At 46.4% G+C, this 25590-nt stretch overlaps 1 protein-coding gene across 1 annotated transcript; it reads left to right on the top strand.

Annotated features, from left to right (window-relative positions):
- Positions 1 to 1631: 1631 nt before the first annotated feature.
- LOC134934901 (uncharacterized) lies at positions 1632 to 2724 on the top strand. Its single transcript, XM_063930264.1, has 2 exons — positions 1632 to 2054; positions 2137 to 2724. The coding sequence occupies exons 1-2, from the start codon at positions 1653 to 1655 to the stop codon at positions 2722 to 2724; spliced, it is 990 nt and encodes a 329-aa protein (XP_063786334.1). The 5' UTR covers positions 1632 to 1652.
- The last annotated feature ends 22866 nt before the right edge of the window (positions 2725 to 25590 follow it).

Below are 25590 nucleotides of genomic sequence, written 5' to 3'. Positions count from 1 at the left end.
GGTACCAGCGGGCCCGTTATTTCCTCGCATGCTGGTACTTGAGGTTCTCCAAGTACCAGCAAGCGGGGGAGGCTTGCTGGGCCTTGTAGTTCCACAACAAAAAACAATATTCTCTTTTTTTTACATACTCATGGCTATCAGCCCGGCACCCACCGCCCAGGGGTGCTGGGGACAGCCTCGGGCTTCACCCCTGGCCCTTGGGTGCCTGAAGGGGGGGACCCCTTGATTTAAGGGGCCCCCACTCCTCCAGGGAACCCCGGCCAGGTGTGACTAGTTGGGGGGGTAATGCCACGGCCGCAGGGACCTACATAAATGTGTCCCCCGGCTGTGGCATTATGTCCCCGGCTAGTGGAGCCCGGTGCTGGTTTTAAAAATACGGGGGACCCCTACATCTTTTGTCTCCCGTATTTTTGGAACCAGGACCGGACTAAGAGCCCGGTGCTGGTTGTCTAAATACGGGGAACCCCTGTCCAATTTTTTCCCCAGTATTTAAACAACCAGGACCGGCTCAAAGAGCCCGAGGCTGGTTATACTTAGGAGGGGGGACCTCACGCAATTTTTTTTTATTTTTTAACCCATTCCGACTCTTCTCCATTAATGGGGAATGTCCACTAATGGGGGGGCCATTACGTGTAACAACGCTACTAATGGGGGGGCCATTACGTGTAACAATGCTACTACTAGGGGGGTCATTACGTATAAGGAAGATACTACTACTTGGGGGGAGCATTATGTATAGGATGCTAATTTTACTTGGGGGGCATTAGATATAACAATAATACTACTACTTGGGGGGACTTACGTATAAGGACGCTACTACTACTGGGGGTGCACTATGTATAAGGATGCTACTACTACTTGTGGGGCATTACGTATATGATGAATAAGATTGTGCTACATTGTGGCGTAATTTGGAATGGGGGTACTATTGTGTGGCTATGCCCCTTACTTGTGAGACCACACCCCTTTTCCCGGTGCGCGCCAAAGGAATATGGGAGGGCGCAAATTTATAGTTTGCAGGGGGGGCACCGAACACCCTAGCACCGGCCCTGGGTGGAGGGCTGGGTAAGTTGATGGTGGGCGAGTTTGTAAGCCATTGGCGGTGGCAGCGGGCATCAACACAGGGGCTGTAGCGGGCATTGGCTCGGCGGCAGTAGGGGGTCATCGGCAGGATTCGGCGAACATTATGGCTGTAGTGCCTCACCAGCCACTGACCTCGCCACACGCCACTGGAGTGTGGGCTGTATTAACAGCCGGGTGGGGGGGGGGGTTGTTATTAATTATGTTTTTATGAGGCTGTCCTGTGTATCGAGCGATACATATATGGGGGAGTGTGATGCGGCTGGTGATAGCGGTCTAGGAGAAGATGGATGTATCCGTATGATTACACAGGCTGCTTAATGTGCTTTGGAGCTGTATTAGCAGGCGGGGGATAGGGGGTGTTACTATATGTTTGTGGTGCTTAAGTGGCTTTACCTGGTTGCAATGTGTGTAGAAGCGGCTTTACCTGGCGCAGCGTGTGTATAAGCACCATTTCCTGGCGCAACACGTGTATAAGCGGCATGGTTTTTTTAATGCAAGGGTCAACATATTTTATTAAAGTTTTTGCTTGCTTGTTATTTAAATAGTGTTGTTTTATTTTTCTCACAGCAATGGCTTCTTACATGGACCGGGAGTTCACAACTGGATTCATTGATGTGTATCGGGCCAGCGAATGTCTGTGGAAGGTCCGTAGCAAGGATTTTTCAAACAGACAGAAGAAGGATCAGGCCTACAGACAATTGGTGGAGTACAGCAAAGCCCATAACAGTGATGCTGATCTACTTTGGGCGAAGAAGAAGATAGCAAACTTGCGGACGGTGTTCAAGAAGGAACACACACGCGTGATCGAGTCTCAACGTTCAGGAGCCGGAACTGATGATGTTTACCAGCCGACGCTATGGTATTATGAACAGATGAAATTCCTTTTGGAGAGAGAGGCGAAATTACATGGACAGGGTAGCCTGGATAAAGAGTCTCCTAAGACGCCAGAGGAAGAGGGGACCCTTAATCCGGTAAGTTAAAACACTTTAAAATGTTCAACTTTATCATTGTTTAATCAACGCCCTAATGTTTTTTTTTTGTTTTTTTTTACAGGAATCTACCCCGGAGGTAATGAACACTTCCGCAACAGAGGCAACAGAACTGGAGCTCAGTGGTGAGGAGACAGCACCATCTCGGTCGACAGCACCACCAAGGCGGAGACAAAAGAATTCATCATTGAGTTCCGATTCTGCATCCTCCAGCACGGTTCAATTTATCCAGCGGGCAGAGGAAATGCTTAATAGGCCACCAGACTTCTATCGTCAATTTTCAAACACGATAGAATCTCAGATACGTGTAATGCCCGAAACTGTTTTTAGAACTTTCAGGCGCATAGTATTTGATGTATTGAGAAGGGCCGAGGATAATGACCTATCCGATGACCTGGATCTAATGTCAAATCCTGTGCGGCGCGCACGAAATGCCCCACAGTCCCAGTATCCTTATCCCCAACCATTCTATTATCCGCCGGGTAATCTTCCGCCACAGCGCCCTTTTTTTTCGCCGGGACCCCCACCAACACCCACTCTGCCCACTCCTCCCACCAGCACTTTGTCCACTGGATTGTACTCAGCAATGCTGAGTACACAGCTCCCCCCAGAGGACGAGGCTACTTTTTTCAATTACAAAAACAACAATTGAGTCAAAGGCTTCCTTCGGCGCATGGGAAAAATTGAGGAATGATTGAAACTTTCCTCAACCATGTAGTATAACGTATTAATAAGCGTACCCCCACTCACGCTGCAATGAGGTGGGTTAAACTCATCAAGGTATCTTTAATTTTCTAATGTCAAAAAGAGGGTCTCAGATGGCGTACCCCAACTCACACGATAATGGGAATCTGGACTCCTATCAAGGTTTCTTTAAGGTGTCTTCTAACGATAGTTTATGCAGGTGTGTCCTCCATACGTGATGACATCATTTACATGCGGAAAACGACAAGAAAATATCCAATGTATAGAATTTTCTATACCATACACTATAAACTGTGCAATTATATATTGTTATAGTAATTGTGATTCCTTCACCAGATTGTAAATGAGGCAGGCGTACCCCTCACTCACACAGAGATTAGATGTATAACTCGTATAAAGGTATCTTTGTGTTGAACGAGGGTAAAAATCTCATGGGCGTACCCCAACTCACACGTGAAGCAATGGATGGAATCTCATCAAGGTATCTTTATCTGGTCTTTATAACACACCCACACTCACACAGGGGTTTGATGTATGACTTCTAAGGTGTCTTTTTGTGCAGAGGGAAAGGATATGAATATCTCATGGGCGTACCCCAACTCACACGTCAAGAGGCAGATTGAATCCCATCAAAGGTATCTTTATCCTGTCCTTATATCAACACTTTATGCAAGGGAAATCCTCTGTACCAATCTTTGGCAGTATTAAACTCCAAGGCATAAATCCCAAAATTGAGAGAATTCAAAGAAAGAGAGTCTTTGTGTGACATATGGTTTCCAAAAACATCGGTAACATCAAAGTTCCAAAAATTTTTTTATTGAAAACCATAAGATATTTTATATTCCACAAAAATTGACATCTATAGCCTATTTGATATCAAAAAAATTTGATATCAAAAAAATTGTTGTCATCCAAAAACATAAATACAGGAATGGAGTTAAAAAATGTATGTCCACTGAAAATTCAATAAAAAATAAAAACTCAAAAAATTAAAAATTCAATAAAAAAAATTCCGATTGAATGAAATGGCTACTCACACAGGGATCTGTCGACGCGTTTCGGTCTCCTGGACCTTTTTCAAGACATGACCTTCTGTGTGAGAAGCCAGCTATTTATGATGCCTGTAGCCAATTGTCTCCTAACCGGAAGTCAAAAAACCGGAAGTGACCTCATTGCTGGTAATTTACATTTTCATTAAAAATTTTCGTTAAAAATTACATATACATAAAGAGGCAAATATGGTCCCTATTATTAAACCAAAGTTGTGCCTTATTATTATAAATATATTGTGATAGAGGAGCGAATCTATCTTTTACCATTCTACGACAAAATGTCGCTCGGAATTATGGGAAATGTAGTCCCACAAAGATAACGTTACTCCTTGTTTACTAAATTAATCTAAATCGAATTTTTCACATCTTATAGTCTCCAGATAGCGTGTGCATATAATAATCTTGTTATTCAAACAATATTCACAAAGTTCATAGGGAAAATTAGAGACCCGATATTTCGCCGCTTTGCATCTTGGGAAATGTAGTCTTATGGGATCGTGGGTTGCCGTGGCGTCGTGAAGCTGGAACCGGAAGTTGTCAACGTGTCTACTTCCCTTCTATGCATGACGGGAAGTGTAGTTCTTTGATTGTCCTTTGCGCATGCGTTCTTGCCTCTCTTTCCGGGACATCGTATTCCTCCGTTTTCTGTGATATTGAAAACTTTAGTTTCTCTCTCTCTTTGGGTGTTGCGCATGCGTCTTTGCAATTTGTCTCCTTCATTGGCGTTCAAGAGCATTTTTATTATACACGGCCGCCTCCATCATCAATACTTTTTAGATGATTCGGGTTTCTTTTGACATTTTCATATGGCCAGTGATATTTCAATGACAGGAGAAAAAATATAGATGGATTATTACTAATGTACAGTAAAAAATATATTACTGATATACAGTGAAAAATTAAACCATATTGTTGAACTGATGTTTTGTAATAGATAGCATTAATCCTAATTGAAAATGACATTCAAAATTACTAAAAGAATGCATAAAAACAAGATGAATAAAGTGAAATGAACATCTATGTGGCAGGAAAATTTTCATAGAAACCACTTCAATTCGAAATCTGAATTGAGACCACTGGGAATTAAAGTTTTGCATTGATAAATTAGTTTCATTTCTGCTTTTGCTAGCGCTGCAGATGAATCTTTGTTTCTCACATTTGGTTTAATCACTTTTAACCCATAAATACCCGTTATTCCTGACGGGCAACAGTTATGTTGTTCTTTAAAATGTGTGGATAGAGAGTGCGTTAATAATCCCTTTCGAATGTTTCTGAGATGTTCACCTACACGAATCTTAAGGGGGCGGGATGTGCGGCCTATATAATAAAGACCACAACTGCAGCCTATGGCATATATCACATTCTTTGTATCGCATGTGACAAAATCCACTATTTTAATAATTTGATTGTTAATACATATCTCATTGATCTTATTTGCTCCTTTAGTGTTTTTACATCCCATGCAGTTCAGGCATCTATAAAACCCCTTTGATGTTATTTTTGAATTTAAAGTGGAAGATGGTAAATGACTCGCTACCAATGCTGATTTGATATTGGGGGCCTTCCGGTATATATGGATAGGTTTGTCAGGTATTAATGACCCGATGGACGGATCTCTTTTCAAAAGATTCCAGTGTTTTTTAAAGATATTTTCTATCTTTTTATGATGGGTGCCATATTCAGAAATAAAAGCCCATTCAAATTTGTTATTTTGTTTAGATTTTTTGGTATTCTTCTTTAGTAGTTCATGGCGTGGGACTGCATTCGTCTCATTTCTGGCTCTTTCTATAGTATCTCTGGAATAGCCACATGCGGTGAATCTTTCCTCCAATCTATTAGCTTGGGACTGGAATGTCGCATCATCGGTGCAATTTCTCTTGATGCGTTTAAATTGACCCACTGGAATCGATTGGAGCCAATTTTGATGATGGCAGCTATCTGATGGAATGTAACACTGGGAATCTGTTGGTTTTGTAAAAGTCTTGGTATTTAATTTGCCTTCCTCTACATAAACTGTAATGTCTAGGAAGTTGACCTCTTGTTGACTTATTTCGAAACTCAGGTTAATATTTCTATTATTGTTATTGAGTTTATTACAAAATAAATTCAAGGAATCAAGATCTCCTTTCCAAACAAAAAAGATATCGTCTATGTACCGAACATAGGACACTAGGTTCGCGCCATAGGGATTATTGGACCATATATTGTCCAGTTCCCACGCCCCCATGAAAAGGTTGGCGTAACTTGGCGCGAACCTAGTGCCCATTGCTGTTCCTGTCTTTTGTATATAAAAATTATTTTTGAACAAAAAAAAGTTATTGGTTAATATAAAATTAATCCCACTCAAAATTAATTCTTGTAACTTCTCATCTAAATCTGAAAGTGTTAGGAAATATTTTACTGCTTCAACACCTTGTGTATGATCAATTATGGTGTAAAGCGAACTTACATCCGCAGTCACCAGGAAGAAATTATCTTCCCATACTTGTTGATCTAAATGATGATTCCTGTATTTATGTTTTTGGATGACAACAATTTTTTTGATATCAAATTTTTTTGATATCAAATAGGCTATAGATGTCAATTTTTGTGGAATATAAAATATCTTATGGTTTTCAATAAAAAAATTTTTGGAACTTTGATGTTACCGATGTTTTTGGAAACCATATGTCACACAAAGACTCTCTTTCTTTGAATTCTCTCAATTTTGGGATTTATGCCTTGGAGTTTAATACTGCCAAAGATTGGTACAGAGGATTTCCCTTGCATAAAGTGTTGATATAAGGACAGGATAAAGATACCTTTGATGGGATTCAATCTGCCTCTTGACGTGTGAGTTGGGGTACGCCCATGAGATATTCATATCCTTTCCCTCTGCACAAAAAGACACCTTAGAAGTCATACATCAAACCCCTGTGTGAGTGTGGGTGTGTTATAAAGACCAGATAAAGATACCTTGATGAGATTCCATCCATTGCTTCACGTGTGAGTTGGGGTACGCCCATGAGATTTTTACCCTCGTTCAACACAAAGATACCTTTATACGAGTTATACATCTAATCTCTGTGTGAGTGAGGGGTACGCCTGCCTCATTTACAATCTGGTGAAGGAATCACAATTACTATAACAATATATAATTGCACAGTTTATAGTGTATGGTATAGAAAATTCTATACATTGGATATTTTCTTGTCGTTTTCCGCATGTAAATGATGTCATCACGTATGGAGGACACACCTGCATAAACTATCGTTAGAAGACACCTTAAAGAAACCTTGATAGGAGTCCAGATTCCCATTATCGTGTGAGTTGGGGTACGCCATCTGAGACCCTCTTTTTGACATTAGAAAATTAAAGATACCTTGATGAGTTTAACCCACCTCATTGCAGCGTGAGTGGGGGTACGCTTATTAATACGTTATACTACATGGTTGAGGAAAGTTTCAATCATTCCTCAATTTTTCCCATGCGCCGAAGGAAGCCTTTGACTCAATTGTTGTTTTTGTGTATGTTCATTCTGTTGGATTAAGGGGTTATATCCATTCCCGAGTCATAGGTTCCCACCTGGCTGCATTTTCCTTTGCGCCAACTTGTGGAAATCACAGAAATCTTTTTTCTGTCACATTGTACTTTTTTCAATTATTAAATTATAAATTTTTTAATTAGTTTTTTAGTTTCCGTTGGACAAATTGTTCCATGTTTCCTCGACTCTTTTATGTTGTTCATAGTTACCATAGTGTCGGTTTTTTGTCCTGGACTTTTGAACGTTGGGATATTGGTCATTCTTATCGATGAATCCAGTTGCATAAGTGTTAAAAATTAATATATTTTTATAAGTAAATTATTTTCAAAACAAAAAAGAAGTGTTGTGTATTTTTTATGGTTTATCATTATATTTTTAATTTTTGGGGGAGTTATGATTGGAATGCTGTTGGACCAAATTTGTCCTCACTTATCCCCCCTTAAAAAATTTTTTCTTTTTTTAAGGGGAGATAAGTGAGGACAACCCTACCTTCAAGGTACTGTTATAGGGGACATTTATTACAGAGGGATGCGGTTAAGATCTCTGCGTCGGGTTCCCAATAGCCACAATCCTGACATATTCTCCCCCTGTGGGTGTCCATGACACCCATAGAGGGAGACTAAAAATTTGGCAAGCAAAGCGAGCCACAAGGGGCTTCTTTGCGCTCGAGCCGCTGCCGGCATTCCGGTGGCCGCCATCCCGACGTTGGGATTATGACTGTCGGGATGCCTGCTGCCGGGATATCATACTGATTCCCAGGGCCAGTGCTATGGTGTCCGGCGCCCTCCTGCAAACTGTAAATTTGCGCCCCCTCAGACACAGAGGTGATACAGTGACTGGGACGGAACACAGGGGTGATGGCACACACAGGTATGCCTGACTTGGTTCACACTGTTGGATCCCATTAGTCCTCACTTATCCCCCACAAAAAACGACACAGTCGTGAAGTGTCCTGGGTATACCTGACCCCAGAGTTCCTAATGGGTACGTTGTTTTTTAATATACATGCAAAACACACACAGGTACATACTCTGACAACAGAAGTTTAAAACAAGATACATTTTTATTTATTTTGGAAATAAATAAATAAAAAAATACAATAAAATATAAAACCAATCAAGCATATGTAATGTCTATCAAACATAAAAGCAGTTAAATGTAGGAGTCTTGCCAATCCACTGCACCTACTCCATTAAAAAAGGTCAGGTAGTCGTCCCTGACCTTTCTAGCCTTTAAAGTGGGATTAGGTGTGGACTGTGGCCTTTCAAGTCCAGGCAACCTAGCAGAGTCCACATCAGAGTTGTCGGCCTGAGCAGGCAACCTAGCAGAGTCCACATCAGAGTTGTCGGCCTGAGCAGGCAACCTAGCAGAGTCCACATCAGAGTTGTCGGCCTGAGCAAGCAGCCTGGCAGAGTCCACATCAGTTGCAGCAGCTCCTGAAACATATCATCATTCATACGCAGGTAATTCCTGTAGTCCTCAGGATTATTGTCCCGAAGCTCACGTAGAAGCGGTGTATGAGACATGGCGTCCCTCTCCAAAAGCCATTGCTTGGTCCAGCAAGACCGAGTAGGTCTCCTCTCCCTCCTCTCCCTCATCCTTCTCTCTCTGTCCAAACCATTCACTGCAACAGCCTGGCAGTACAATATCTTCAGCTGGTACTCATCCATGATAAAAGGCAAGAAGCACTTTTAAATAAACAGCAAACTCTCAAAGCACAGTGCAGAAGGCAAACCAACTATACACAGAGCAATGAAGGCACTGATTTTAAAATGGCCACTGCAACACCACAACAGAAAAAGACACACCCTCCCCTCCCCTATAATACCAACCCACTATTTAAAAAGGTCTTTTTTTTGTTTAGAAAAAGACACACTCTCCCCACCCCCCTCACTATAATACCAACCCACTATTTAAATAGGTTTTTTTTTTGTTTAGCACAGATTGCTCAGCACAGATTGCTCAGCACAGATTGCTCAACACAGATCTCACGTGTGTATGGGAGATCTAGACACCGGGATGTTCAAGGGACATCTCCCGTGATAAATTGCTCAGAACACATCTCTTGCAGAAATCTCTCTGTGAGTATGGGCCTTTAGACTGTGTCTGTACATTCTGGCATCACACAAAAACTACTGTATGAATTTATATCACATTTTCACTGTTGTATAGCTTAGTGACCTAGAAAAGGACTGAGGTATGTATGGTCTCGATCTAACATCAGGGAGAGGAACAATAAATGAACAACCAGACGCTTGCAATGTGCAGGCTCCTCAAGTCCAAAAAGGATGTGGTTACAATACCAGCGCTGGCATCATGAACACTGACTAGCCCGCCAGTTGGCATGCCGAGCAACAGGGACTATTCCCAAAGAGTGGGATAGAACCTGTGGCAAGCGCAACGAGCCCGCAAGGGTCTTTGTTGTGCTGGCCGAAACCCCCCCTGCTGGCCATCTGACAGATTTTATCCCAGCGTCGGTATGGTGACCGCCAGTCTCCCAACCACCGGTCACCAAATACCAACCTGTCCAAAATGACTATACAGTATGAGTGGAATTATTACACCCACTTAGTGCAGTTGGAATTCCAGCGTATAGCACTGCACTGACAGTTGGTGTTCCGGTCATGCTTCTGCAGACCTTGACTCTGCCCAGGTTATACAACAGAACCCGACTTAAAGCATACTTGCCTACTTTTGAAAAAGCATTTCAGGGAGATGTGAAAGTAACAACTATCATTGCGGACATGTACTGCTCCATCTGAGAGGCGTGTCATAAAAATTACTTACAGTACATCCAAATGTAAATGAGCCCCAAAGCTAGTAAGATCTACTTGTTGAAGAAAAAACTATTATATTTTGCAGAATTTGTTTGTGTATTGTGCTTTACAAGAGGTTCCATATACTGTAAGTGGCCACGAGAAACTTTATTTAAAATGCATGTAGCCATAGGGAGCACTGTGTCTTATAACTAGAGATGAGCGGGTTCGGTTCGTCGAGATCCAAACCCCCACGAACTTCACGTGGTTTACACGGGTCGGAGGCAGCCTCGGTTCTTCCCACATAATACGCAAAACCCGAACGGAGGAAAACGTTATCATCCCGCTGTCGGATTCTCGCGAGATTCGGATTCCATATAAAGAGCCGCGTGTCACCGCCATTTTCACTCGTGCATAGTCGATTGAGCGGAGAGGATGTGGCTACGTTCTCTGCCTGAAAAGCTCAATATCTGTGCTCAGTGTGCTGCATTGTGGGGACCAGTATATAGTAGTACAGTGCTGCATTGTGGTGACCACCAATATATAGTAGTACAGTACAGTTGTCCATTGTTGTATCTTGCAGCTCCGTGTCAGACTCAGTTCTATTCTCCGGATCAGTGCTCAATATCTGTGCTGCATTGTGGGGACAAGTATATAGTAGTACAGTGCTGCATTGTGGTGACCACCAGTATATAGTAGTACAGTACAGTTGTCCATTGCTGTATCTTGCAGCTCCGTGTCAGACTCAGTTCTATTCTCCGGATCAGTGCTCAATATCTGTGCTGCATTGTGGGGACCAGTATCTAGTAGTACAGTGCTGCATTGTGGTGACCACCAGTATATAGTAGTACAGTACAGTAGGTCATTGCTTTATCTTGCAGCTCTGTGTCAGACTCAGTTCTATTCTCCAGATTAGTGCTCAATATCTTTGCTGCATTTTGGGGACAAGTATATAGTAGTACAGTGCTGCATTGTGGTGTCCACCAATATATAGTAGTACAGTACAGTTGTCCATTGCTGTATCTTGCAGCTCCGTGTCAGACTCAGTTCTATTCTCCGGATCAGTGCTCAATATCTGTGCTGCATTGTGGGGACCAGTATATAGTAGTACAGTGCTGCATTGTGGTGATCACCAGTATATAGTAGTACAGTACAGTTGTCCATTGCTGTATCTTGCAGCTCCGTGTCAGACTCAGTTCTATTCTCCGGATCAGTGCTCAATATCTGTGCTGCATTGTGGGGACCAGTATATAGTAGTACAGTGCTGCATTGTGGTGATCACCGGTATATAGTAGTACAGTAGAGTTGTCCACTGCTTTATCTTGCAGCTCCGTGTCAGACTCAGTTCTATTCTCCGGATCAGTGCTCAATATCTTTGCTGCATTGTGGGGATCAGTATATAGTAGTACAGTGCTGCATTGTGGTGACCACCAGTATATAGCAGTACAGTACAGTTGTCCATTGCTGTATCTTGCAGCTCCGTGTCAGACTCAGTTCTATTCTCCGGATCAGTGCTTAATATCTGTGCTGCATTGTGGGGACCAGTACAGTAGTAGTACAGTGCTGCATTGTGGTGACCTCCACTATATAGTAGTACAGTACAGTTGTCCATTGCTGTATCTTGCAGCACCGTGTCAGGCTCAGTTCTATTCTCTGGATCAGTGCTCAATATCTGTGCTGCATTGTGGGGACCTGTATATAGTAGTACAGTGCTGCATTGTGGTGACCACCAGTATATAGTAGTACAGTAGAGTTGTCCACTGCTTTATCTTGCAGCTCCATGTCAGACTCAGTTCTATTCTCCGGATCAGTGCTCAATATCTGTGCTGCATTGTGGGGACCAGTATACTACTCAGTTCTGGACGTGTCTGGACGTGTCTGCAGGAGCTCCTGGGCTCCATCTGGTTACCTGAGGGATCCCGCCCCCTCTCCCAGCTGTGGGAACTTGGGAGCAGGCAGCTGTGCTAGGGGATTCCCCTGCCTGGAAGGGCCCGGCTGGGGTCTCTGTCTCTAATTATTAGGGGGTGCCTGGAGGTACCCTTTTACCTTGAGGAGGTCCCGGAGGATTTTACAGGCTTCCCCAGTAAAAGTTAAAAAGAAACTAAATGAAAAAACATCTGTAAGGACTGCAATGGCGGCTGCCGCAAAGGAGCAGAAGGGAAAGCAGCTGGAGTCAAGATCGGATTGCCCAGGACCTGAGGGGGCTAGAGGTATGCTATATAACCCCTCCATGCAAAGGGGGGGTACCTCGGAACAAGCAGCACTGAATGCGGAGATCCCCGAAGTCAGAGCCGCAAAAGGTCCTCTTGCTGAAGGGGAAATTGTGCCTGCAGGTCCGTCTAAAGAAGGGGAGCGGCGAACGGAGCCGCAAGGAGCGGAGAAAACCCAAGAAGGGTCCCTGTCCGTGGTAGCCCCCCTTCCAGTGCTAATAGCAGGTACTCCTGGAGGTGGTGTAGCCTCTGGGGGTATGCTGTGGTGGCCGGGAGTCCCTGTAAAGGGGGATGGGGGAAGCTGCAGGACGGAGGAGAGCGGCTGGTGCCGCTGGTTGAAAAAATAAAAGAAAAAGAAATGGAAAAAGTATCCTGGTATGAAGCCTCCCCCGAGCCTCCTGAGCAGGCAGATAGTACCTTTGGGGGCAAGCTAGCTCCTATGGGGGGATCTGCAGATGCTGGGGGGGGTTAGGGGTTAAAGAAAAGGAGGAGTGCAGTATGGAGGAGAGTTCGGCATCGGAGGGGTTAAACTCAGAATCGGAGGAAGATTCAAGTACAGAAGAGATCCTGGCAGGAATGTCATTACAAGAGTTAATATATGAATCCAACCACATCACAGAGGCAAGAAAGAAAAGGAACAAGTGTCAGGTATGGGAAAGACAACGGTATAGGGACCAAATAGAAGATCTTACCCTGTATCAGGCACGTATAAAGGAGAAAATGGTGGCTGCCCAGGAGGATTTTAGCAAGAAGGGAAATGAAGAAAATCCTCCGGCACGGTAAGGGTTAACAGCATTGCCAGCTGCTAAGGATTCCCCTGTAGCGATGCAAGGTCCAGCGGAGAAGGGGGAGCGGCCCCAGAACGGAGTCCCGGGTGACGGGGAAGTGGAGGAGGAGCCAGCAGTAGCACAGTACCAAGGGAGTAGAGGGAACCCTGATGACGCGGCCAGTGGAAAGGAGAGTCCAGTTTCTATGGAGGCAGAGGGGAAGTCTGTGGCAGAAGTTGAAACTACTCCGGCTGGCGGAAAAAAAAATGAGATGGAGCGCCCAGCACAGCGGCAGCAGGGGGATCCTGGAGATGTGGCAGGTAAAGGAAAGAGTGGAAAGGTGAACAGAGCTGCAAGTGCCAGGACCAAGGTATCAGAGAGGAGTGGTGCGGGGATCCCGGTGGTAAAGCAGAAGATGTCAGAGGATGGCCCGACCAGCATGAGTAGTGGCAAAACAGCTGCGCAGAATGGAAAGGAGCTTACTGGAGACAGTAAGCTGGAGGTGAGTGACCTTAGCAAAGAAAGAAAGGAGGCAACTGGGGGAGCACCAGAATTTTTTTTGGGTGGAGGGGGCCCAGTTGGGCTTTTCAGGGGGGAGGGGGGCCAAGGTGGAAGCAAAGAGAACTTAAAAGAAAGTATAAAAATTAAGAAAAATGAAAGTGAGAAGTCTAGCAAAGTCCAAGGTCAACCAAGGCTGGACAAAAGACTACTTTCAGAACATGAAAGGGAAGTTGTGGAAACTGTGTATGGAAATTTGCAGGCACCTGAGAGGATGCTGGCCGCTGCAAACTGATAAGTGCAGTAACTCTAAAACATAAAGACAAAAGAAAGAACTTGGTGCCTGGTAAAGAAAAAATAAATGTGATACCTATTCTTGTTCCACCCCCAGGCCCTACCCCTGTCTTTGGTGCTGCTACAGGTACTGATGGTGTATTGAGGGAAGTGGAAACTTCTTATGCCAAGGTACTGAGCAATCCAATTGTTTCAGGGCAGGGTGGAGATGCGGGGGGAGGTAATGCAGAAGCGGGAGGGTTCGGTAGAAGAAAAATAATACATTTTAAGTGGGTGGGTGAAGGGGGCGCCCCTTCAAAAGTAGATTTCTTAAGGAAATTTTTTGATTTGGGTTTTGTGGCATGGCAGTTGTACTCCTGCATTCACCCTGTGAACTCAAATGAGTTTGATGTGGCCTTTATGGCAAACAGGGTGATGCAGGAGTGTTTCTCAAAGTTGTCTGATCTGGAAGAGGGGAGTTTTTTCAATAATTTTACTTTCTTCATGACGGGGAAGGTGGATAGCACAAGAGTGTCTATTCTTGTGCGAAATGAGACAATTCCAGAGAACGATATAAAATATTGGTTGAGCAGGCATTGTGAGAAAATACTAAGCCTTGAGAAGTCGGACTATACGTTGGGGGTGTGGGGTGGAGCATGGTCTGCAAATGTGTGTTTGACGAAAAGCTGTGAGGGGGTGAAACATCTGCCGTCCACCGCGTATATTGGCCGCGATCGCATTCAGGTGTTCTACCAGGGCCAGCCGAAGACTTGCTTCAAGTGTGGTGGCCCTGGGCATTTGAGCCATGAATGCAACGCGGTCAAATGCAATTTATGCGGCGGACTGGGCCACACCTCAAGGTCATGCAATAATATTTGTTGTAATTTATGTGGTGGTGAAGGGCACCCTTACAGTAGGTGTCCGGAGGCGGAAAAAACAAAGGAATGGAGAAGTAGGAGGGAGAGTATTGAAGAATTAGGGACGAAGAATAAGGCAAGAGTGGTGGAAGAAAGGGGAAAAGAAGTGCGAAGAGGGTCAGTGAAACTGAGGGAAGGAAAGACGGAGTGGAGTTTGGCGGGAGGAAGGGTGAAACTCAATCACCAAAGAAACATGGATCTCCACCCTATACGATGTGCCACGAGTAATGTGGCTTCCGTTCTTTCCGATAAGGCTCGATTTATGGCTTTTGATTTTTTTAACAACCAGGATTTTGATATTTTGTTTTTGCAGGAGACCCGGGTTAACAGGTTGGCGGCGCTCCACAAAGCCAAAAACGAGTGGAGAGGTGGGCCCTCCTATTGGTCTCTTGCGGCTGAGCCTTATGGTGGGGTGGCGGTACTTTTTGCCGGCATAGTAACTGTGCACAAGGTTATTGAGTTACAAATTGGAAGGTGTAGGATCTTAGATATCACCTTGAGAGGGCATGACCTGAGGCTGAATAATATTTATGGGCCCCAGAAAGCCTGGGATAGGAAATGCCTTTTCAAGAGGATCAAGCCATTTCTTTTTACGGCCCAGCAGGTTGTTTTTGGTGGCGATTTTAACGCCGTAGTTAGGCCAAAAGACAGGGGAGGAGCCAAAAAAGCCATGGGCTATGATTCAAATTATTTAGTATCAATGGTTAGACAGGCTGGTTTGGTTGATGTCCATATTCGGCACCATCCAGACCTCACGGGTTACACATATTTTAGTGGTCAGAGTAGGACTAGAATAGATAGATTTTTTGTTAAAGAAACTTCCAAGACTTTGCCTTCACAGGTAAGGTTGGTAGAATTTTCGGATCACGGGTTCTTGACTTTTTCTTTGAATGCCTCACAGTCGATCTCGAAAGGAAGGGGCCTATGAAGGCTGAACTCAGAGCTCTTAAAGGAAGAGAAGGTAAGACAATCTTTTAGGGAATTCTTCCAAGCACAGGAAACACTGTTGGAGGCAGGATGGAGTAGATCAGAGTGGTGGGAGGAGGTCAAAGAGAGGACCCAAAGGTTTTTCAAGTGGCTGGTAGTAAGGAAAAACTTGGTAAAAAAAAATGCCTACTATGCTCTGAGGAGGAAATTAGATTTCCTGATCTCTGAAAGAGGAGATGATAGGGAAATCTCCCGGGTGAAATCTCAGATGCAGCAGTTGCAGTATAGTCGACTTTCGTCTTTGATTCAGGAGAGGGATTATGGCAAGTACCACTCCCCGGATCCCTACCAGAATTGTAGGCGAAAGATCGAGTTAAAGGAAATCAGAGGTCTGATTGGTGGAAAGGGTGTCGTGCAGGAGGGAAGAGAGGGCATCCTGGAAGTCATTAGAACCTATTACACTGATCTGCTGTCTGAGAAGGCACTTAGCAGAGAGAGGATGGAGGAATTTCTGGGGAGGATACCAGGGCTTGTGGAACCGGATGCCTCAATTGATTGCTTAGAGAGTGAGATATCTGTGGAGGAGGTCAGAGAAGTTATTGGCGATTTAACATCAAAAAAGACACCTGGGCCAGATGGTTTGACAGCTGAATTCTATAAAGAATTCTCAGACGTCCTGGCACCTCGTCTCGTGGAGGTTTTTAACAGTGGCCTGGCAGAGGGAGAACTCCCTCCCTCCATGAGGCTTTCTGCGCTTATTTTACTCTCTAAGGGAAAGGACCCGGCTCGCATTGAGAATTGGCGCCCCATAGCACTTCTCAATACGGATAGGAAGGTGTTGGCAAAAATCATATTTAATAGGCTGATGGAATTTTCCGGGCAGTTGCTCTCGACTTCTCAGCATTGTACTGTGAAAGGTCGAAGCACATTTAGTGCTGTCCTTGGTGTCCGGGAGGCCATAGAGCGGTGCAGGGTTGAGAAGTAGGGGAAATACTTACTGGCATTGGATCAGTCCAAAGCTTTTGACCGAGTCAACCATGAGTACCTCTGGACTTTGCTGGAAAGGTATGGCATTCCAGTTAAACTAGTCAATTGGCTACGTATATTGTACAACAAGGCCGAGAGCTTCCCGCTTGTTAATGGTTGGGTAGGGCCTGCCTTTGTGGTGAACTCTGGTGTCCGTCAGGGTTGCCCCCTGAGCCCTCTTCTTTACGTGTTTGCGATCGATCCTTTTATTCGGAGGATTGAGGACAGCATGCTGGGAGGGGTGCAGCTGGGCCAGGGAGAACCACTAAGGGTAATTGCCTATGCTGATGATGTCACAGTGGTTCTGTCTTCAAATACAGAGGCCTGTGATGTGGACCAACTGATAGGCGAATACTCTGGAGCCTCGGGCTCCATGATAAATCAGGACAAGTGTGAAGCTTTCTGGATGGGGAGGAAGGTAGAGAATTTGACCTTCCGGACAGCCTCCCCGTGGCCAGCCATCCAATTAAGATTCTAGGAATAAGATTCGACCAGGGCGATTATGCCACAGCAAATTGGGAAAGGATACTGGAAGAGGCGACCCGGAAAGTAAAAAGTTGGAGAGGATGGAAATCCTCCCTGAGGGAAAGGGTTGATTTGTGTAAAACCTATCTGATTCCATTGTTTTTATATGTCAGTTATGTATGTTTTTTGTCAGAACCACTGTGGTCTAAAATTGGCTCTTTGTTTTTCTTGCTGTTGTGGGGAAACAAAATGAATATGGTCAAGAGAGGCATTGCATGCAAACCGAGGACCAAGGGGGGACTGGATATGGTCAACCCGGTGGTGTTTTTTATAACAGCTTTTTTAAAAATGAATTTTGGGGGTCTGTTTTCAGAGAACCCCCCCTCGGTGGGCAGACGGTTTTAGAGAATGGATATCTCCCTTCCTCACAGTATGGATAGAAGGAGGTCACTTGAGAAACTCTCGGCGTAGAAGAGGCCACCTCCCGATCTATGTGATCCAGTGCTTGAAAGTGATTGGGCGATGGGGCTTGGGAGTGGGGGAGTTAAGAGATCTCAGTAGGAAGGAGTTGGGGAAGAGGGTCTTGCAAACTCACTTCCATGTCCCATTGGCCCTGAAGGATTGCCCAGAAACTGTATGTTCAGAAGGGATTTCTCTGATAAATTCTCAGAGGATCCCGTTGAAATTTAGGGACATCGCCTGGTTCTCATTCCAAGGGAAGCTCTATGTTAAGGGGAACCTGAAGTTTAGAAGATCCAATGATCGTGATTGTCCACGGGAGGAGTGTCAGGGTCAGGAGGAGAGTATGGACCATTTCTTGCTTCAGTGTCCTTTTAATATAAACATTTACAAAAGAGTGTCAAGAGCTCTAGGAATACCTTGTCTTTCTGGTTTAGATTACCAGGGATGGGCATATGGGGCATTCAAAGGGTATGAGGATTTTGATTTATGCACAATTTTTATGATAAGTCTAGCTGTCAGGTATCACTTATGGAATGCACGGTGTCAGGTTTCATTGAGAAATAAAATCCTTCCCTGCGAAATGGTGGAGGGCTTAATACTACATGAGGTGAAGCGGATGATGGAAATGGAGGAAGAGAGATTGGATGTCATCAGTTGGTCCCACTTGTGGCGCCAGCTGAAGCCCCCTTAGTGGGTGACGGAAAATTTCTAGCCTCCAGGTACTGGGAAAAACTTTTCTATAACTATCTCAATTTTAAGTTGAAATAGAATTTTGACGGGGGGCGTGGCTTGGCTGGCAACCTGAGCAGAAGTGCATCTCCACAGCTCTCCCTAAACGGCACGTATAAAACCTTTTTACCCCCTACTCCAACACCCCTATCAAGCTACAGACCACCCCATAAGCTTTCCTGACCCTGCTGCCGACATCTGGGGAGCCCGCGGAGTCGGGGAGCGCTTTTAAACGCTCCTGCGGACTGCGGCCTACCTCCCTAAACGGAAGCCGGGGCCTGGAGTGAAACGGAAGCCGGCGGAACCCGCCCGGCGCACACAGGCACCACGCTGAGACCGGGCCTTCCTCCCCTCCTGCATCCATCGGGACCAGTACATAAGACCCAGTGACGGACCCTACCAGCAGCGGTGAGTCAGCTCCATGACCGGAGCCAGCCCCGCGATCGTCACACCGGCTGCCCACACAGAGCCGCTGCTTCCCGCCCGCAGCTCCGAGACGCGGAGACCTTGCCCGCCCTGACCGCCCGGCCGCCGGATCATCTTCAGGGGGAGACACGTCACCCTCACCTGCCGCACGTCACACGGACCCCGGGTCCCGCTGCAACCCCAGATACCAGCCCTGACTGGGGATCGCTGCCTCGCAGGACACGTCTCAACACACTCTCCCCTTGCCATCTCACCCACGTCTAGCTGCTAAAGGGGTTTCTCCACTCCTCTGCCTCCGCGGTCGGACTCCAGAGTTGGAAGAGATCCCTACCTTCCTCCTACAGGCTACGGCCTAGCCCTCATCCAGAATCCAGGGACTCCCCTTGGACACATTGCAGGCACCAGGGTCCATTAAACCACTGGCTCCACAACAAAACCCATACCAAGGGCTCCCCCCAGTGGTTAACCTGAAGTAATTTACTGGTGGAAAGGAAATTATCTCACCTTATATAAAAGATACTAAATGGTCCCACCTCGATATCTCAGAGCCTGCGACGTTATATGGAGGGATATGACCGGTTGCCAGTCCTACGTTGAGGCCGTTCTTCTGATGTAGTTCAGAACGATTAAACACCACCACCTTTGAACCCTCTGCTTACCTAACCTCCACCACATAGTCTCCGGGATCCATCGCTTCAGAATGGCGCCGAAAAAGGTTAAAGCGGTACTCCCTCCTAGAGTATCCTTGCCGTCCCAGAAAGCAGCCTCTGACCCCTCTACTGCACGTAAGTCCCCAATAGCCACCTCTGCGACAGACCCTCCCTGCAGAGCTGCTTCTGTTCCAGGGTTCGACCCGGACTCTGAGGCCCCGCTCACGGTCAAAACTCTGTATCAGGCTCTATCAGCGTTTAAAACAGAGCTGACTCAAGATCTCACAGCGGCAGTCCGAGAAGTCAAGACAGAACTGCATGCTATAGGGGAACGTACAGACCATCTGGAACGGAAAGTCGAAGAATTGGTCTCGTCCCACAATGACCTCATAGCGGCTCATGATCAACAGCAGAATGACCTGGAGGCATTCAAACTCAAGATGGCGGATATCGAGGACAGATCTCGGCGCAATAACATCAAGATCCGAGGCATTCCTGACTCCGTGCAAAACTCCGAGCTGGAAGATTATGTCACCGCGTTATTTAGGAAGCTCTTACCCAGGGCTGACCCCAGGGAGCTGCTTATAGACAGGGTCCACAGGCTACCTAAACCACGCTCTGTTCTCCCCTCGCTTCCGCGGGATACGCTCATGAGAGTGCACTTCTTCACGACGAAAGAACGCATCCTAAAGGCGGCAAGGGATTCGAATGCTGATGCGCTTGGTGGATTACAGCTCTTTCCGGATTTCTCGGCTTTGACTTTGGCTAAAAGGCGTTCGTTTCTTCCTGTTACCCTGGCGCTCCGTGACCAAGAGATCAATTATAGATGGGGTTTTCCGGTGAAGCTCATCATCTTCTATGACAATAAATCCTACACGGTTACCTCATTGGAAGCTGGAGTTAAGCTGCTATCGGAGTGGGATATTTCCATCACGCAGCCGCCTGGATCCAAGAAACAGTCAACCCTTCAAACGGAGTGGATCGTCGCCTGAAGTCGTCACTGTAAACTTGGACTTTGAATGTGGACGTTATGCTGTTCTGTCCAAACAGATAGGGCTTAGCCTTTCGCCTAGACGCGGACACGTGAGTCACCCTGTTAATAGTTGTAATACGGGAGCCCCGGCTCCATACCCATGGTTTAGTTCATTAGAGCATGCGTATATGTCCCCTGTTGTCTTTACATGGTTGGTAGGCATATGTGTATCTGTACATGTCTCTTTTTCTTTTTTTCCCTCATCTAGGTTCATAGGTGGTGGTGGCGCTAGGCCACATGTTCCCCCTCGTTAATGTACTACTGCATTTTTTTGCTTTCCTTGCAGTAGTTACGCCGACCCGATGTACTGGGTCGTTTTAGTTTGTTCTTACCCTTTTTTCCCCTGTTACTCCCTCCCCCCCTCCCCCCCCCCTCTCACGACACTCTAACTAATAGTATGAGACAAAATAATTTCTTATATGTATACCGAAATATCTCACCACCGATGGCGTGCCTTAGATCGCCCTGATGATCCAGGTTTTATCCATGAACGTTAAGGGGTTAAACTCCCCTAATAAGCGAAGGTTAGCATTGGACTATTTTGCTAGGCACAAGACAGATGTTATTGCGCTGCAGGAGACGCACTTTTCGTCCTTAGCGCCCCCTACGTTTAAAGACCACAGGTTTCCTATTGGTTATTTTGCAAACGGCCCCTTTAAGAGGAACGGTGTAGCTATATTGTTTAAAAACTCCGTTTCCTTCACTTTACACTCCCAAGTGGCCGATAAAAATGGCCGTTATCTCATCTTGAGTGGCCTTTTAAATGACAAACCTGTAACCTTAGTTTCAGTTTATGCCCCTAACTCAAACCAAGTGGCCTTTATACGTAAACTATGTTTGGTTATCCAGAAGAACCGTACAGGCTCGCTCCTTCTCATGGGGGACTTCAACCTGGTCCTTGACCCTAGATTGGACAGGTCTCCCAGGCCTGCCCCTTCTCCATTAGCCTCCTCTAACGCCCCATGTTTAGCCTTCCGTAATCTCATGGCTGAATTCGACCTCTACGATATTTGGCGAGTGCAAAACCCAACGGGACGTGAGTACACATACTATTCTCCCGTTCACAACTCCTATTCCCGCATTGACTTCCTACTCTCCGATAAATGGACCCTCCAATTCACCAAATCTGCTGATATCCTTCCAATAACCGGGTCAGACCATGCCCCGCTGGTTCTTACATGGGATCTTAATAGTCAGCATGCCCCGCCCCGACCTTGGAGACTTCCACCTCACTTACTGACCAACCCCGTATCTAAAAAAATTATAGTAGACAGTATCATGTCCTACTTGGAATTTAATTCCCCTTCGGACACGTCCACTCTCAATTTCTGGTGCGCATTGAAGGCTGTAGCTAGAGGCGCAGCGATACAGGCAGGAGCCCACATTAAGAAACTACATCAACAACGCGTGAATGATTTGGAGCGTAAACTGAGGGAACTGGAGGAGAAAAACCAAGCTCGACCTTCGAGATCTCTCCAGAAAGAGTTAGCCGATATTAGGTCCCAGCTTCAGACATTGCTTATGGTACGTACCCAGGCCTCATTAAACAGGATGCGGCAGAAATTTTACCTGGCAGGGAACAGACCGGGAAAACTGCTTGCTCGTAAGCTTAGAGCGCAACAAGCGAGGAATAGAATTAAGCTCATTATGTCCCCAACAGGCACCAAAATATCTAACCCTTTGGAGATATCCAATCAGTTTGCTGACTTCTATTCCCAACTCTATAACCTTGCGTCTGACCCTTCTACCCCGCAGCCCACTCTCCCCTCTATCAATACCTTCCTCGCTGATTTGAAACTCCCTTGCATTACCGACGACCAATTAGAAGTGCTGAATGCCCCCTGGTCCACAGCAGACACGTTAAGGGCGATTAAATCCCTCCCAAAAGGTAAAGCGCCGGGCCCTGATGGCTTTCTAAATGATTTTTATGTTTCACTCCAGGACCTCCTGGCTCCATCCCTGGTAACAGTTTATAATGAAATCACTTCTCAGGGCACGCTCCCAACGGAGATGCTGGAGGCTCGCATTGTCACGATTCCTAAACCAGGTAAAGATTTGACTTCTTGTCAGAACTACCGCCCCATTGCGCTGTTAAATGGAGACATTAAAATCTATGCTAAATTAATAGCTTACCGACTGAACACCCTCCTCCCCTCCTTGATACACCCCGACCAGGTCGGATTTATCCCTGGTCGACAAGCGTCTGATAATACCCGTAGAGCAGGGGTGTCAAACTCAAATTCATCGGGGGCCGCATCAGCAGTTTGGTCCCCATCAAAGGGCCGGTTGTATCTGTAGGTCTATCCAAAATTTACCGCTCCACCTGCCTTATATGTGCCCAGCCATCTGCCCCCTTTTAAAGTGCCCAGCCATGTGCCCCCTTTTATAGTGCCCAGCCATGTGCCCCCTTTTATAGTGCACAGGTCCCCATTTTACACATTGTGGCAGGCACAGGTCCCCATTTTACACATTGTGGCAGGCACAGGTCCCCATTTTACACATTGTGGCAGGCACAGGTCCCCATTTTACACATTGTGGCAGGCACAGGTCCCCATTTTACACATTGTGGCAGGCACAGGTCCCCATTTTACACATTGTGGCAGGCACAGGTCCCCATTTTACACATTGTGGCAGGCACAGGTCCCCATTTTACACATTGTGGCAGGCACAGGTCCCCATTTTACACATAGCGGCAGGTACAGGTCCCCATTTTACACATTGTGGCAGGCACAGGTCCCCATTTTACACATTGTGGCAGGCACAGGTCCCCATTTTACACATAGCGGCAGGTACAGGTCCCCATTTTACACATTGTGGCAGGCACAGGTCCCCATTTTACACATTGTGGCAGGCACAGGTCCCCATTTTACACATAGCGGCAGGTACAGGTCCCCATTTTACACATTGTGGCAGGCACAGGTCCCCATTTTACACATTGTGGCAGGCACAGGTCCCCATTTTACACATTGTGGCAGGCACAGGTCCCCATTTTACACATTGTGGCAGGCACAGGTCCCCATTTTACACATTGTGGCAGGCACAGGTCCCCATTTTACACATAGCGGCAGGTACAGGTCCCCATTTTACACATTGTGGCAGGCACAGGTCCCCATTTTACACATTGTGGCAGGCACAGGTCCCCATTTTACACATTGTGGCAGGCACAGGTCCCCATTTTACACATTGTGGCAGGCACAGGTCCCCATTTTACACATTGTGGCAGGCACAGGTCCCCATTTTACACATAGCGGCAGGTACAGGTCCCCATTTTACACATTGCGGCAGGTGGTGGAAGGAGGGAGAGAGAGAGAAAGAGAGGAAGGGAGAGGGGCTGACTTACATTTGAAGCGGTTCTCGCCGCTCTTCAGCCGCCTCTCCCTCCTCGTCTGCACGGCTCCCTTCTCCCTCCTCCGACGGGGTTTCGTTGAATGACGCGTTTGCGCCGTGACGTCACGACGCAATCGCGTCATTCCGCGAAACCCCGCCCCCCCCGAGCTGGGCACTCGGGAGAAGGGGGTTTCATGGCGGCGGCACCGCGGGCCATCAGACGAGGTCTGGCGGGCCGGATTTGGCCCGCGGGCCTTGTCTTTGACACCCCTGCCGTAGAGTATTCAACCTCGTAGACTCCATAACTCGTGAACAGGGCCTCCTCCTGTTGTCCTTAGATGCGGAGAAAGCTTTCGACCGCATAAACTGGACCTACATACGGGAAGTATTATTGAAATTTGGCTTCCGCGACAGTATCCTGTCATCCATACTAGCCCTGTATAGCTCGCCCTCGGCCCGGGTCTTTAGTAATGGTTTCCTCTCTTCCCCCTTCCCAATTTACAATGGCACGCGTCAGGGATGCCCCCTCTCCCCTCTCATTTTTGTCCTGGCGATTGAGCCTTTGGCCGCTAAGATTCGGGCAGACCCACAATTTCCAGGACTCCACCTCGGCACAGTCCCCCATAAACTATGTTTATTTGCAGATGATGTCCTTTTATTTGTAACTGACCCTTGCTCCTCACTCCCGCACTTACATAATATTTTAGATAAATACTCTGCAGCGTCCTACTATAAATTAAATACAACTAAAACTGACGCCCTACCTGTAAATCTCGCCCACTCCATGGCCTCTTTGCGCACCAAATACCCTTACAATTGGCAAACAACCTCGATAAAGTATTTGGGTATTCACATCCCCCCATCCTCCTCTTCGGTATTTGACGTTAATCTCCCCCCTTTACTGACTGCGCTACAACTGTCCACCAAGTCGTGGCTCAATTATGAGATATCATGGCTGGGCTGCCTGGCCGCCTTTAAAATGTCGTTGCTTCCCAAACTAATGTTTCTGTTTCGTACAATTCCCTTTGTCTTCCCCAAGAAATATCTAGACAAGGCTACCACTATCCTCACCAAGTATGTCTGGGCCTTGCGACCGCCTAAATTGTCCCGCGCCAGGATGTCATTACCTAGGAGAGTTGGTGGCCTCGACATGCCTAACCTTTCTCTATACCAAGAAGCTTGCCTCTTGGCTCAGATTAAAGCAATTACCAGTGATACACATTCGGAGTGGACGTGTCTGGAGGGACTGGCTTGCCCCAGGTTCCCCTTGAGAGACCTCTTTTGGCTACCCAAATCCATGCGACCCACGGACCTCCGCCTCCTCCCCTCAACTCGAGCCACCCTACAGGTCTGGGATAAACTGACCATCGGCTTATCATCTCCCCTCCATACAGTCCCACGAATTTCCCTACGCACAGTAACCGCCCTAATTCCTAATCTTAATTTGTCAGGTTGGAGTTCTAGGGGGATCGGCCTACTGGGAGACCTGTTCAATGGGCCCGTGCTCAGCTCCTTCTCCACCATACAAGAACGCTTTGCTTTGCCTGAATCTGAGAGGCTCAGATTCTATCAAATACAACATTGGTGGAATAGTCTACACCTTACCCATTCCCCAATGCACCCAACTATGTCTCAGGCCCTGGGTCGTCTTTCTGGGGACACCTCGGCAGGTGAGATCTCCTTTTGGTACAAGACACTACTAGCATTAGTTCCCGTTCTCAAAACTAGAGCCCAAATCAGGTGGGAGGTAGATATTGGCTGTACACTTACCG

This window comes from Pseudophryne corroboree, chromosome 1 (genome assembly GCF_028390025.1).
Source record: "Pseudophryne corroboree isolate aPseCor3 chromosome 1, aPseCor3.hap2, whole genome shotgun sequence".
Classification (NCBI taxonomy): Eukaryota; Metazoa; Chordata; class Amphibia; order Anura; family Myobatrachidae; genus Pseudophryne; species Pseudophryne corroboree.
The sequence above is the reverse complement of the archived record's forward strand: the minus strand, read 5'-3'. Positions and strand labels throughout refer to the sequence as shown.